The 14258-nt window shown below is 37.3% G+C and overlaps 1 protein-coding gene across 2 annotated transcripts in view; it reads left to right on the forward strand.

Moving 5' to 3' along the window:
* The window catches only part of TMEM161B (transmembrane protein 161B), a 51369-nt gene that overhangs the window by 17964 nt on the left and 19147 nt on the right, over nt 1-14258 (forward strand). For both annotated transcript variants that reach the window (XM_026672198.2, XM_026672187.2), the window contains 4 exons: nt 1123-1226; nt 3503-3586; nt 9316-9413; nt 11471-11627. In XM_026672198.2, the coding sequence (XP_026527983.1) occupies nt 1123-1226; nt 3503-3586; nt 9316-9413; nt 11471-11627 (443 nt within the window). The remainder of the gene's footprint in view (nt 1-1122; nt 1227-3502; nt 3587-9315; nt 9414-11470; nt 11628-14258) is intronic.

A 14258-nucleotide genomic window follows, 5' to 3' on the forward strand; every position in this document is an offset into this window, starting at 1 on the left:
TCTTATGGTAATGGTTGAGTTGGCACCTCTTTATTTGAATCTCTTTGTCTTAACTCTCAACTGGTAGTTTTCTGAACCAAATGAAACACTGGAAGGCTACATTAAGACCCAGCTATTGGGATGCAGAAGGAGTGAGAAGTAGATTTTAAAGGAGACTCACAATGAATTTGATCACTGGTATCTCTATCATCTAAGCAATATTAACTTTGTGATTTCTGATAAGCAAATGTTATATATTGATTCTAAATTTGTTTACCAACTTTGAAAAGTTTAATGTGAAACATTTGTTTTTTATTTTCAAATTCATATGCCATTTTATCTGTCATATACATTTCCAATAGCCCTTAGATAGAAAGATTTCTCATTTTTATGATGAAACTGGTAATGCACAAAATCCCCATAACTATAGCATATGACAGTAGAACTTATAGATATACTACTACTTCATTTTATGCAGTAAAATAAGTATATTGTTCACCATTGTCTCATTGGTTATACAAATAATTTTTTTTCAAATGGAATAAGCATGAATTGGAGAATTATTGGGAAGTATAGTTATTGAATTCATTGTTGATTTTACCTTTCTGCTTATTTTAGTAAATGGTGACAAATCTGGATTTCTGTGTACATAGAATTGTGGGTAGTTATTCACCAGATTTTCAAAAACGGAGGTCAAACATCAAGTTAGGAAAAATGTTGATGCTTTATACTTATTTTTCCAGCAAATTGAAGAATTGGTAAGAATGTTGACACTAATGTAGATAAAGTATAGAAAGAACTATTTTATTAAAATATTAAAAATAAAGTTAAATGTGTTTATATAATCTGTTACTTTGAATATAATCTGTAACATTAGACAAATAACTCATTCCTATTAAAAGCATGCTCAATTTGGTACTTTACGGATGTGGTAGATTATCAGGTTTGTTGTCCAACATATTTGGGGACCATCAGACCGGAGAAAGCAGTTATAAAGCCACATTTTAAAATGTCAGTGCTTTAGATTAGAACTAATAATAATTCACAGTTATAAGAAAATGATGCTATTTAAAGATTGGTTTTAGAGAAGCTGTCAAATAAAGTTTGTTCATGTTAACATACATTGGTTTAATTCTTCTACAGGGGGTGATAGGTGTGCAGCTGGTGGTTACCATGGTGATGACTAGCATTATACAGAAGATCATACCTCACTACTCTCTTGCCCGTTGGCTTCTTTGCAGTGGAAGGTAAGATAAGAAACCAGAACTAAACATCTGATAAAGTGGGTTCTTGTCCATGAAAGCTGATACTGTAGTAAATTTGCTGCGTCTATAAGGTGCCAGTGGATATTTTGCTGGCCTATTCTGTTGTGTACCAAGTTTGTCTCGGAACTGATTATAATTATAATTGGTCTAGATATGTTGGTTCTAAAAATATTCACATTAAATCTTTTCTAGTCTTATCTATAAATATGCGTTATGCTGTAGCTTAGGGTCTTCTTGAGAAATAGGTGGTATATACTTTATTATACTATTACATATGCTGTCCATGGTCTTTTTCTTGACAAGTGCTATGCCCCATTTACAAAAGCAGACACTTTTATCTCACCTTGCTTAATAATATGGCCATGCATTTTGTGCATAATTGTCTCAGTAATTAAAATATGCATCCTGAAAGAGGGAAATCAGATTTGAAATTTAAGAAAAGAGATTTATTTAAAGGCAATAGTCATTAGTGACAATCATGGTACTTGTGACAAATTACTTAATAACTTTAAAATAACATTCACAATCATTAAGCTCCTTGTGCTAAAAACAATTAAGAAAGAAGCACATTTGGGCTATCCCCTGGCTCCCTAAATCCTTTAGAATTATTTGTGAATTTCCATTTGAAAATATTCTATCTTTTGTGATATTCTTGCTAGGAAACCAGAATAATGAGTGATCTTCAGAAGATTAATTCTCTAGTTAGATATTATTTGGCTTTTATAAATGCACTTAAATTTCAGAAGGGATTACTCTAAAAATTATAAAATAAAAAATAAGCTCCATTTCCTGATTAAATAATTAAGTATCAAGGACCCCACAATTTCATATATAGTTATAACAGTTGCTGTTCAGTGTATGCAGCCAGGTGTTCTTTTGGTTGGATTTACTAATAACTGATGATTTGTCTACTCAACCTAAATCTTCTCTGTCTTCATCAAGAGCTTAATTGATGGATGATTCTGAGACATGGAAGGACTGTATAAGCCAGGTGGCTGCATGACAAATAAAAGGGAGTCTAGTACTCATAATTGGCAGCTGCTTGCCAGTGTAGAAATTTGCTCAAATACCTCACTAGAGAGGACAGGTGGAAGGACAAAGTAAGTAGATATGGTAGGGTAGCTTTGGCCTTGCTAAGCATTAAAAAGCAGCCTCCTTATTGGTCCTCTAGAGATTCCTGTGGGTTATTGAACAGCTGGTCATGGACTATTGAGTTTGTCATAATTTATGTACAGAATTATCTAGATAATTATCTGGTGGCATCATTTACTAAAAGTCAAATTTGAACCTTGCCAATCATCTTGTCAAACATACTTTTTTGCTTTTGTTTTTTAATAATTTTAAATTTAGTGTATAAGGCATTGGTTAAAATGCAGTTCAAAGAGTAATTTAGAAAAAAAAGTATATAGCTAGTCCTTGCTTAACCTTAATTGGGACTGGAATTTCCATCACAAAGCGGTGGTCATTAGGCAAAACATCACCAGTTCCAGGAGTTCTGGTTGCAGGTGTTAGACAAGGACCATGCTTCTCTTGTTCTGCTGCATTGTTCACTGCTTCAACTTCCCTTTCAACCTATTTCCTCCCTATCTCTGCTCTTTTGGCTGCCATTAACTCTGTCACTTTCTACTCCTGCTGCCCTTTGCTGTCCTCTTCCTCCTGCTGCTGATGGAAGGGGCAGCAGCTGCTTCGACTGGCGGTGGCTTGTCAGCAATGGGAGGAAGAAGCTGGCAAAGCTTAGCTGGAGGCAGCAGGGGTAGGTGGCAGAGAAGAACAGCACAACCAAAAAAGCATGGATGGCTGGAGATAAGACAAGTGGGCAGAGTGAAGTGCATGTGCTCATAAATGTGGACAGGCTGCCAAATGTTCAAATTTTCATCATGTGATTGCAGGGGTGTTGCAACTGCAACTGTTAATTTCAAGGACCAGCCGTGACTACCATTCAGCACCACTGCAATTTTGAATGGTTGTTAAACGACAACTACCTACAAGTCAAAGAAGACCTGCTAAGGGTTTAGTGTATCTATGTGTTGTATTTTTTCCTGCCTCCGCTGCTGTTTCACATGTCAACATCGTATGAAAGATAATCACGAATGAAAAATACAGTGCTATATTGCAAAACTAGCAGCTATCATAGACAAGTATGGATATAATTAAAACTATTTTAACCTTACTATTTGAATTACAAAGGCTTGTGATATTATATTTTGTTAAATGTCATTCAAATTATTAATTTGGGGGGGGGGGGTGTTATTTTTTAGTTTGCGGTGGTACCTGCATCCCACAGAAGAAGAATTACGTATTCTTGCAGGAAAACAACAAAAGGGAAAAAGCAAGAAAGATAGGTATGAAAACAGTGTGGGTAACTAATTATATCCCAGTCTTTAAACAGTTGTTGTAGTTGGTTGTTTGATATTCCTTAATGATTACAAAAATAAATTTTTAAAACTGATTTTGCATAGAAAGAAATCATATGGGTGTGCATATCTGCTTTTAATACATTGATACCGTATTAAAAATCAAAGGGTCTCAAAATACTTATGAACATTTTTGGGATAAACAAAAATAAGGCAGAGAAAAGGGAGATACATCATCTCTAATATACTTGCCCTTGTCGCTATTATGCATTTTACTGGTTTAAAAGGGTAAGAAAAGACACAGAGTACAATTAGAACTGATTTACCTTGCTGACTCCTTGTTTAATTTAAATATATATACATCACAATTTTTTCTGGGAGCATTTAAAATTAACAGGTATTGCAATAAAAAGAGTAACACTAGAATACAGTCAGGAATTACAACTTCTTTTTAATTATTTTGTCAATTTAAAAAAACCTGTTATCCAGATGACAAGCCAAAATCTGTATTGTATGACCATCCAAGGTGCAAGATCTAATGTCAGGATGTCTTGTTCTACTGACAATTACTGCAGAAAGACTTCTACATAGATAATTTTAGAATATTAACATAGAAAAGTTCTATTTTCCCACACCAATTATAGTTTAAAAGTTAAAGTAAACACCTCAGATAACCTGTAAGATTCCTTCTACTAGAGCAGGGGTGTCAAACTTGTGTCATCATGGCAGCGTCATGTAATGTATTGGGACTTTTTTCTCCTTTGCTAAACTGAGCGGAAATGTGGCCAGCACGTGACACATCTGCCCCATGGGCTGTGAGTTTGATAGCCCTATGGTAGAGGATTGAAGTCTACCACGTCCATCCACTGGTGAAACTAGTATATTCAAGGCTGACAAAAGTCTCTCTTAAAATTAATTATTTGTATGTTTTATTTAAAATTATTGTATAACAGTAAATGCCACCAAGTCAAACTTGAGTTTTGATCATTATAAAGATGGGGCTGTGCTGTTTTCTTGGAAGTTGTAGTTTAATGGTAAATGCTACTCTTGAGAATGAAGTGTACCACAATTTTAATGTCATATGAATGGTAAATAAAACATATGAATATAAAACATATAAAACATATGAATGGTAAATCAATTAACCTGTTCTATCGCAGAATAAAAGTTAAAATATAAAATATTTATTTATGGGCCTGAAAAATACTGTCTGATATCAAAATATTACACTGATCAAGGCATTCTAAATTTGAAGGACTGCCACTAAAAATAATTTAACCCTCAGGCAGCCATTTCTTACACCTTATTCTGTCACATACTATGCCAAAGTTCTACTTGTACAATAGTGTATTTCATCTGAAAGGTTTATACAAATTGTGCATCAACTTTTTTCTCCATTAAATTATAAAGACTAGACATTAGGTTTTCTAAAGGAAAGTTTAGCTGCCAAATGCTCCTGAGGATTTAGTAGATTTTTGAGGACCTAGTTTCATGTATTATGGAACAGTTATAATTGTATTAAAAATAAATTAACAAAGGTAGAAGAAGACATCTGGAGGATGCTTGGTATGCAAGGTGATTTCGGCTATTCTTCAGAAAAATTAGTTAAAGAAAAGTCATTGATAATAAAGCCTGTGTGATTTAAGGAGCATCTTTAGGAGTGTTTGTGTTCTTGGTTCCTAGAATTTTATAATAACTTCAATTATTAAAATTTTCTTGTCTAATTTCATTTCTTGCCACTTAGCAAAAGAGTTTCCAGAATTCTCCACTGAGCCGAAGGGAGAATCCAGGATGGGTAGTTTCTAGTCTCCTAGCTCTGTAGACCGAGTTGAAAAACTGAGGACACACCCCCTGGTAACAGTCTCCAGTTCTTCACTCAGTCTCAGCATGTTCAGACCACCCTTTAAGGGCTCTGAATAGTTAGGATTGTAGAAGAATGTTCACCCCCTGGATTAAGCTTTTTTTCGCAGAAAGGCTTAGATCAGGTTTGACTTTCATTGTTTCGCGCCTTTTTCCAGTTTGGTTTTTTTTGCTTATTATTTTATTTTTTTGACTTTTCTTGCTGGTGGACTGGTTTTTTTCTGTTTTGTGTTAAAACTTGGGTGGAGGTGACCCTGAGAGCCCGTGTGGCCCTGGCTGGGGCGGGAGTCGGCATCTTATTTAACTCGCCTTCTCCCGATCCACTTTCCCTTGCCTGGGACGAGCCGCAGCTGCCGCTAAGCGCTTCTGTCCCTTTTCGGCGGCAGAAGCCATTTATTTCGTTTGGGGACAATCTTGCAGTTCGTCTCCAGGATTGTCCATGGGGGGGGGTGGTTTCTGGCCATCAGGATTAAATCCTGACCCCCCCATCCAGTCTTCAAAGCACTGTGGCAGCTGCGAGTCTACCTGATAATTGTGGTGCAGCCAGCGCCAGACTCGCAAGCCTCTGACCTGTCAGGGCTTGCTGCAATTCAAAGAGTCAGCTGTTTTTTCAACTTTTTTTCCCTGACTCAGCTTTTGAATTGCGGAGCTGGGCTGAGCTCACCACTTTGGGTCGCACTAGCCTCCTGAAGTGATGGACAGCTACTGTGGCTGTAGCTGACAGCTTAGGCTGAATATTTTTTTTACTTCTTTTTCCCTTTCTCTACCCCTGTCAAGTAACAGTTATTTTTGGTGGGCTCAAAGAAGGCCGCCAGGGGAGCTGATCAAGAATTGTCAGTTACTCAGCAGGGGAGAGAGAAGGCTGTAAAGGGATCTCCTAAGCCCAGGTCTGCCGGTCTGGAGGCAGCAGCTAGGATTAGAGCCAGGGCTCTAGCCCCTAAGAGACCCTCTAGGGCTGAGGATAGACAGGCCAGGCGTAGAAAAAAAAGCCATAGACAAACAGTTTGACAGGGCAGTGAGAGATTCCAGGATGGCTGAATACAGAGCCACCCCTCAAATTTTGCCTCCTCAAGATGACAGGCAGCTAGACCAACTGGCAGATAGGCAGTATATGACTGCCTAGTCTTCTGGGGGCTCAAGTACCCAGGATTTGCAGGGAAACCTCCAAATCAGGGCTGAGACCTCTCACAATTTTTCTGAGCCGCCTCAGGGGATCTTGATGGCGGCACCTGCAGACCAAGTCTCTTTGCATCGCCAGAGAACACGCACCTCCCGAGGTTCTTTGCTCGATTCCCTGCCCGGGGAGCAGAAGGGGTCAACGCTCTCCGGTGGGCCCAGGGACTATTGTATGCCTTCCCGCCCTTCCCCTGATTCTGGAGACAATCAGGAAAGTACTGATAGAAAGGGCAGAAGTTCTGTTAGTAGCCCTTTACTGGCCCAGGAGTCCTTGGTTCGCCGACTGGTGGGCCTGTCAGTCGCCAGACCCTGGAGAATTCCCCTGCACAAGATCTCCCTCAGCCAGGGCCCGATCGAGCACCCAGATCCAGCCTAGTTTGGTTGACCGTCTAGCACTTGAGCGGGGGATCCTGAAATGGGAGAAGTTTTCCACAAAGGTCATTCAGACCATCCAGGCGGCCAGAAGACCTTCCATGACCAGGATATATAACGCAATGTGGAAGATTTTCTGTAGTTGGTGCACTTGGTGCCTTGGCCTCGGTGATTTTGGTCAAGGGCTCTACTACTCTGGCCCAACACCCTAGGGTGAAAGCCTTCCTTAGGGGAACCATGAATTTGAGGCCACCGGTGGTCCACCGCTACCCCACCTGGGATTTGCCTAAGGTCCTGCAGGCACTGACTTCTCCCCCATTTGAACCCTTGCGTAAAGTCTGCCTTTGCCTTCTCATGTGCAAGGTGTCATTCTTGGTGGCCATTACCTCGGCCAGGCGTATTTCAGAGTTGGCGGCCTTATCCATCAGGAAGGATCTGTGCGTATTCCATGCAGACAGGGTGGTTCTGCGGTTGGACCCTAGCTTCTTGCCCAAAGTGAACTCCTTATTCCATCGTTCACAGGAGTTGATTTTGCCTAATTTCTGTCCTGAGCCTACCCATGCACTGGAGAGAAAATGGCACACCTTGGACGTTAGGAGGGCCCTCCGTATTTACATTAAAAGAGCTTCTTTTCTTAGGAGGACGGAAGCCCTGTTTGTTTCCTTTCAGCTGTCAACTTTGGGTCGCAGGGTGACACCTTCCACAGTAGGTCTCTGGCTCAGAGCCTGCATTGCAAAGGCCTATGAGTTACAGAGCCTTCCTGTACCCAGGAGGATCACATCGCACTCAACCAGAAGTGCAGCGACCACCGCAGCCTGGGCAATGCAGGCATCATTTCTGGACATTTGTAGAGCTGTGACCTGCTCATCGGTGTTCCCATTCATAAAGACATTATAAAATTGACTCCTTTGCCTCAGCGGAGGCATCATTTGGAAGACGAGTCCTGCAGGGTGTGCATGTAGAGGTGGGGACCAATCCAGATCCCACCCGTAGGACAGCCATCAGCCAGCTTTGGTATGTCCCATCCTGGATTCTCCCTTCGACTTAGTGGAGAAGGGGCATTGGTCCTACCTGAACACTTCTTCTCAGGGAGCCGAAAGGAGAATCCAGTCCCACCTTGTATTCTGTCTGGTTGGAGTAGGGAGGAAATGTCCCTTTTTTTCGCAGTATCAACTGAACTATCTGTTTGAGGACAAGGAGCACCTGAATTCACTTCAGCGTTGTTCAGAACTGGGGACCGTTACCAGGGGGTGTGTCCTTAGTTTTTCAACTTGGTCTGCAGAGCTAGGAGACTAGAGACTACCCATCCTGGATTCTCCCTTTGGCTCCCCGAGAAGAAGCGTTCAGGTAGGACCAACGCCCCTTTTATGAATGGGTTTGTACATAAGAAAAATTCTAGCATAAAAATGGAATGATATGAGGCTCATTAGTTCAACTCAGTTAAATAAACTAAAATTAATTTGCACGTGTGCACATATACCTAACTAGATAAAGCTGAAAACAGTGTCTCTGTTTTCAGGCTTTAGATTCACAGGTCAGTTTTCTTTTCAGCAAATAAATTTGATAGCATTTCTGTCTATTGAATAACATAATATTGAAAGTAGCTTTATTAAAAGCTATGAAATACTCATTGAGTTGTTTGTCATCCTCCTTTTTTCTCATCTTCATTTATTCTTTTCAAAGGTGAGTGAGAAGAAAAAGGAACAAAGAATATTCTTTTGCATTATTGTACCCTAATTCCAAACTCCTCAACTTTTTCTTATTTTCTTTGATTGCTATATAATTGTATAGGAGCCCAAGAACTCAAGCTCCCAATGATGTATGTTTGTCTCCTGTGGTAGCTTTTTAGAAAAAAATGTTATTAAGTTAGATGGATAGATATGAGTTAGATGTTTTCTGGTCCTTGTTCATTCTCAAGCTGCTTATTTGTTGCTTCATGGGGTTATTAGAGAAAGATTTGAGTTTGATTATATGCATCTGATGTTGCAGTATTTATATTTAGTTTGTTTCTCTCACAATTACAATATATCAGTGAAGAAGATTAGGTTCAAACTCTTCATTCTGAAAATAAAATAAAAATAGGAGTAGAATCTCATTTTCTTAAGTGGTTGAATGGGCTGTGTAATCAACCTTGTCTCAGAGCTACTACTATTGTTAGCAGAAACTGAACTGAAGATGGTTTGCACCTCATCCCATTATTTTTCTTTATGAAAGGCGGTGTTTGTGTCTCATGCTACTTTTTAAGTAGCAATTTTAGAGCCTTAGTAAGATGCAATGTTGACAGTTTTAATATATGTTTATCTCAACAGGAAGTACAATGGTCACATTGAAAACAAGCCATTAACCATTCCTAAAGACATTAATCTTCATCTGGAAACAAAATCTATCACTGAAATAGACGCATTGGGTAAGGGATTATAATAAATTGAATCATGATAAAATTTTGTGTTCCTGAGCATTTGTTGTTTTTGGAAAATCTTTTTATTCCCATATTTAAAAAAGGACAAATGCTACAGTTTGAGAATCCACATACTAGTATTTTAAGCAGTCATAAAATCTGAAAAATCAGTTAATACGCTTAATTCATCTCCATGTGTTTAACTTTTATTACAAGCTGTCCTTAGCTTCTTTGAACTCTCTATGTAGAGGTAATATTTCAAATGTATATGCCAAGTTTTTCCTTTGAATTTAAAATATTTAATTATTGTACAATAAAAGTTGCTCAATTCTAGCAGATTCTGGAAGGAATAGAAACATGTCAAAATGAATTATATTGATGCATGTAAGTAAATTGTTACTGTTACGCAAAGTAGGTTGTGTGTTTATAGGTTCATTTAGTTGATGAGAATTAAGGATCTTCGTTTGATTTGCACTCTGGAACAAAAATGTTCATCCCATAGAGATGTGAAAGTGGTTACATTTTTCTCATTAAGGAATTTTGAATTGCCACAAAAGGTCAGCTTGTCCATTAACTGGGGAAGATTATTGTGCAAAAGTTTCTTTTAACTATTGGATCTCAGAAAAGACCTCAGAAGGGAGGCAGAACAATTTGGAAGTTTAAAGCAGTGTTTCTCAACTTCAGCAACTTTATGATATATGGGGTTCATCTTTCAGAATTCCCCAGCCAGAAGTCCATGCATTTTAACGGTCCTGAGGTTAAGAAACAGTAGTTTAGAGGGATGTAAATCTGTGTTATTTTTATATTAGAGAAGGATATTACATAATCAATTGTCATAATAAACCACCACCTTCAAGCTATGCATTGGCCTAATAAGCTTTAGTAAATGTTGAAAACAGGCTTTTGAATGTAAACAAAAGTAATTTGATGGAATGTGGCTTAATGCAATATTTTGGTTTAAGATAGATCCTTTACACATTTATATAAGTGATGCTTGAATCTATATCTAAAACTTGATATATTTTTTGAGATCAAATTATTTGATTGTTCCATTTGTAATATTTTTGAAACATCTGGGAATATATGAGTCCATAGGATTTTGGTGTAGAGATAAAGATAAGTAATTTATTATGAGTATATTATGACTATTTATTATGATTATACTGTTCCGTCTTTCTATTTTCCTCATATAAAGTGCTTCGGGGAATGTACAAATAGACCTCATTTAGCAATTGCAGTCATTAAGCAAAGCAGTCACTAAATGATAATCACATGACAAGAACTGTGCTTATGATTTTACTTCATATTTCCTTTGGTTTACAATGCAGAAAGTTAGAACCCAAATAACTGGGTGAAATACTAGAAAAGGTTTCTGAAACCTGTCACAAGGCAACTATATAAAAGGGCAAATTTATAGCCCCCCTTTTCTATGTCCCTGTGCTTTTAAATGCTCATCCCAATACTGGGATAATTAGGAAGAAGAGAATGTTTATATTTACATTTATTGGAGAGAACGGGATTGCAAAAGAATAAGGAGGCACACAATGGGAATATGCGTCAAAAGGAATTTGCTGGTGCAGGCTGTTTGCCTAGTATGCTCTGAGTTAGTTGCTTAGACAAACAAAAGCCTTTAATGTTAAACTGATTAGAGTCTTGTCATTGTCAAGCAGCAGTACTCCTGGAGAGTATTACATTAAAAAGAATATAACAAAAATTATTTAAAAACCCCATGTGCTGTAAGAATCACGCATTCGGGACATTAAAAAGGAGTTCATTTAGCATCCTGGCCCATGTCTGTGAAAAGAACCATGTCTTTAAGACCTTTCTAAAGGCTGTCACAGACAGGTGATCTGAACTTGTTGGGGAACATTATTCCATAGGGCAAGGCATATCTTCTTGGTCCAATATAAGTGCATAATTTATTTGATGGGACCCATCCAAATCCTATCAGTTTTTGTTTGATGGAATTAATAGTTTCACATATGTCCAGGTCTATGCCCTGAAGATGGTTTATAAATATGTGTATGTGTATATTTCAACTACTAAACATCCACTTTTTATTTTAGCCTTGCATTATTTTCCTGAGTACCAGTGGTTGGTGGACTTCACAGTGGCAGCTACAGTGGTGTATTTGATAACTGAAGCTTACTATACTTGGATGAAGCCTTCACAAGAAATGAATATCAGCATAGTCTGGTGTTTTCTTGTTTTAGCTTTTGCAATGTATCCTTTTAAAGTGTTCTGGAACTTCTGTTAAACTTTCAAAAAATGAATATTTTGTGAAGTTCACGGCAGTAATTTTTTGTAAAAATGGTTCATAGGAAATACTTGGTACTTTTTCTCTAATACAACATTCCCCAATATGATATTCTCCAAATACAGTATGGTAGATTACATTTTCCTTAATTTTCCTGCTGTCTAGGAATAGACATGGTACTTGGTATCCATGGTATTTGGAAAATATCATGCACTAATCATCACCAGGCATATTTTAGTTCATACCACAATATTTATGTTAAGGCTGAGAAAAAAGTTTCTACAAATTGAGATTAGTTTATTAGAAGTGAATTAAAGCAGTTCAGACAATAAAATAATGGTAACATTTGTCCTTGATATAAGTTGTATAAAACACTTTATAGCCACCTAGTCTAAAATTATCTAATTTTTTTGATGTTCCTTCAAAATGATTGTGCTTGATTTTAATACCTTATTATTAAAACAATTGTGGAAAGGGTAATTATGTAACGGTATTTTATTATTATACTCTAACCTGAATTCTGTAGCATAGTTTTTTCTTTGAATTTTCCTGCTGTCTTGGAACTGTAATCCATGGTATTTGGAAGATACCAACTTTCATATAAAACTTTGTGTGTGTGTGTGTGTGTGTGTGTGTGTGTGTGTGTGTATACGTATACACATACCTACCTACCTATTTGAGACCATTGCCAAGTATCTGAAAAAAGTGACTTATGATTATTGTTCACACTTATGACCAGTGGTGAGATTCAATTTTTTTTTACTACCAGTTCTTTGGGCGTGGCTTGGTGGGTGTGGCGTGGCTTGGTAGGCATGGCTTGGTGGGTGTGGCAAGGGAAGGTTCCTGCAAAATCCATTCCCTCCCCACCCCATTAACCTGTTTTCCAGCTCCATTCTCCTGTGCAGGGCACAAAAGAAGACCCAGCCGATCATCTGGGACTCGAGAGGCAGAGTATAGATGGGGGGAAGGCCAGTCAGAAGTGGTATTTGCCGCTTCTCTGAACACTACTAGTTCTCCAGAACTGGTCAGAATACCACCTCTGCTTATGACCATGACCATGGCTACGTGATCAAAATTCAGGTGTTTGGCAACTGACTTATATTTATGAAGATTGCATTGTCCTGGTGTTACACGATCACCTTTTGCAACCTTCTGATAAGAAAGGTCAACCAGGAAGCCAAATTCACTTAGCAACTTAACAATTGCAGTGATTCACTTAATATCTGTGGTATGAAAGGTTCTAAAATGGGGCAAAACTCAAATGTCTCACTTAGCAACATAAATACTGGCTCAATTATCATTGTAAGTCGAGGACTACCTGTATTGTGATTGTATTGTACAATCCTATCTGCTCACAAATGCTTCTTTTACAATATACATTTCATAACTATGACTTCTGTTTCATGCTGAGCTATATAGGCCACTTCAGATAGAGACACTGATTTTACTGTATAATAGCAAAAGTGAAGTGGCTGATTACTATCTATGAATTACATTGGTATTTTAGACTTTTCTTTTAATTTTCTTTGGATATGGGTTAAAACATGACCCTCTCCCAATTGACTCAAGGTAACACCAAAATACATTTATGTTCTCTCACATGCAGTGTGAGAGAGGTGTTTTTATTGCTTCTCCTTTTGCTTACATACAAATACATACTTGGAATTCTGCTCTAATCTCTAACAAAAGAAAATAAAAAACAAATATATAAGTAAAGTACAAGGAATTTACTTTTATTAGTGTTATAATATCATTGTGCTGCTGATTTCTTAAATATTAAACTTCCCCATAATTGTGTTAACTATAATGCTTTGAGACTAAAAGAATAGGACCAAATCATTATCAGTCAAAGACTCTTCAGGTATTTTACTGTGCCAATATAAATATATCTGCTGTCTTCTTTTGAAGACATTGTGAGAATTAAGTAAAAACAAAATTTGTTTTCATGAATGAATGAACTTTATCTCTAAATTGTAAGAAATACTGTATATTCAATATTTGATAAGCCTCGAGTTTACTGATTTTCTAAGATTTCAATTCCTTGTTTTATAGATCATATACAGTATATTGCCAATACTAGTACATTGATTATTTTTGGGTAAAATTAAATTTGTTAGTTTAGCCTCAAATAAAGCATCTATTAAATATCTAAATGCTACTATTAAATACTCAGGTCTATTTGAACTGCTAAAGCTTTCAGACCATAATTTTCTATCAATACAAGCTTTAATTCCTCATACATTAGAAAGGTTATATTCAAAAAATAACTACGCAAAATCCTTCAAACACCTGTTGCTCAAAGCTTCTGGTAGATAGATTAGATTAGATTCAACTTTATTGTCATTCCCATGGATACAGGCAACGAAATGCAGTTAGCATCCAACCAGAAGTGCAAAACAACAGTAAAATATAAATATATGTGTGCAAATATGCAAGGCATCTATGAATATGTCAGTGGAAAACACAACAAAATGTATGTACACGAGCACACAAGGATAAGTGTGACTGCACATATATGAACATATACAACTGTACAAAATGTTTATGGACACATTGAATATAAGTACAAATGCACAGAGAATTATACAAAATACATC

This window comes from Notechis scutatus, chromosome 2 (genome assembly GCF_049901735.1).
Source record: "Notechis scutatus isolate UNSWTSFEM ecotype Mainland chromosome 2, rNotScu1.2, whole genome shotgun sequence".
In the NCBI taxonomy this organism is placed as follows: Eukaryota; Metazoa; Chordata; class Lepidosauria; order Squamata; family Elapidae; genus Notechis; species Notechis scutatus.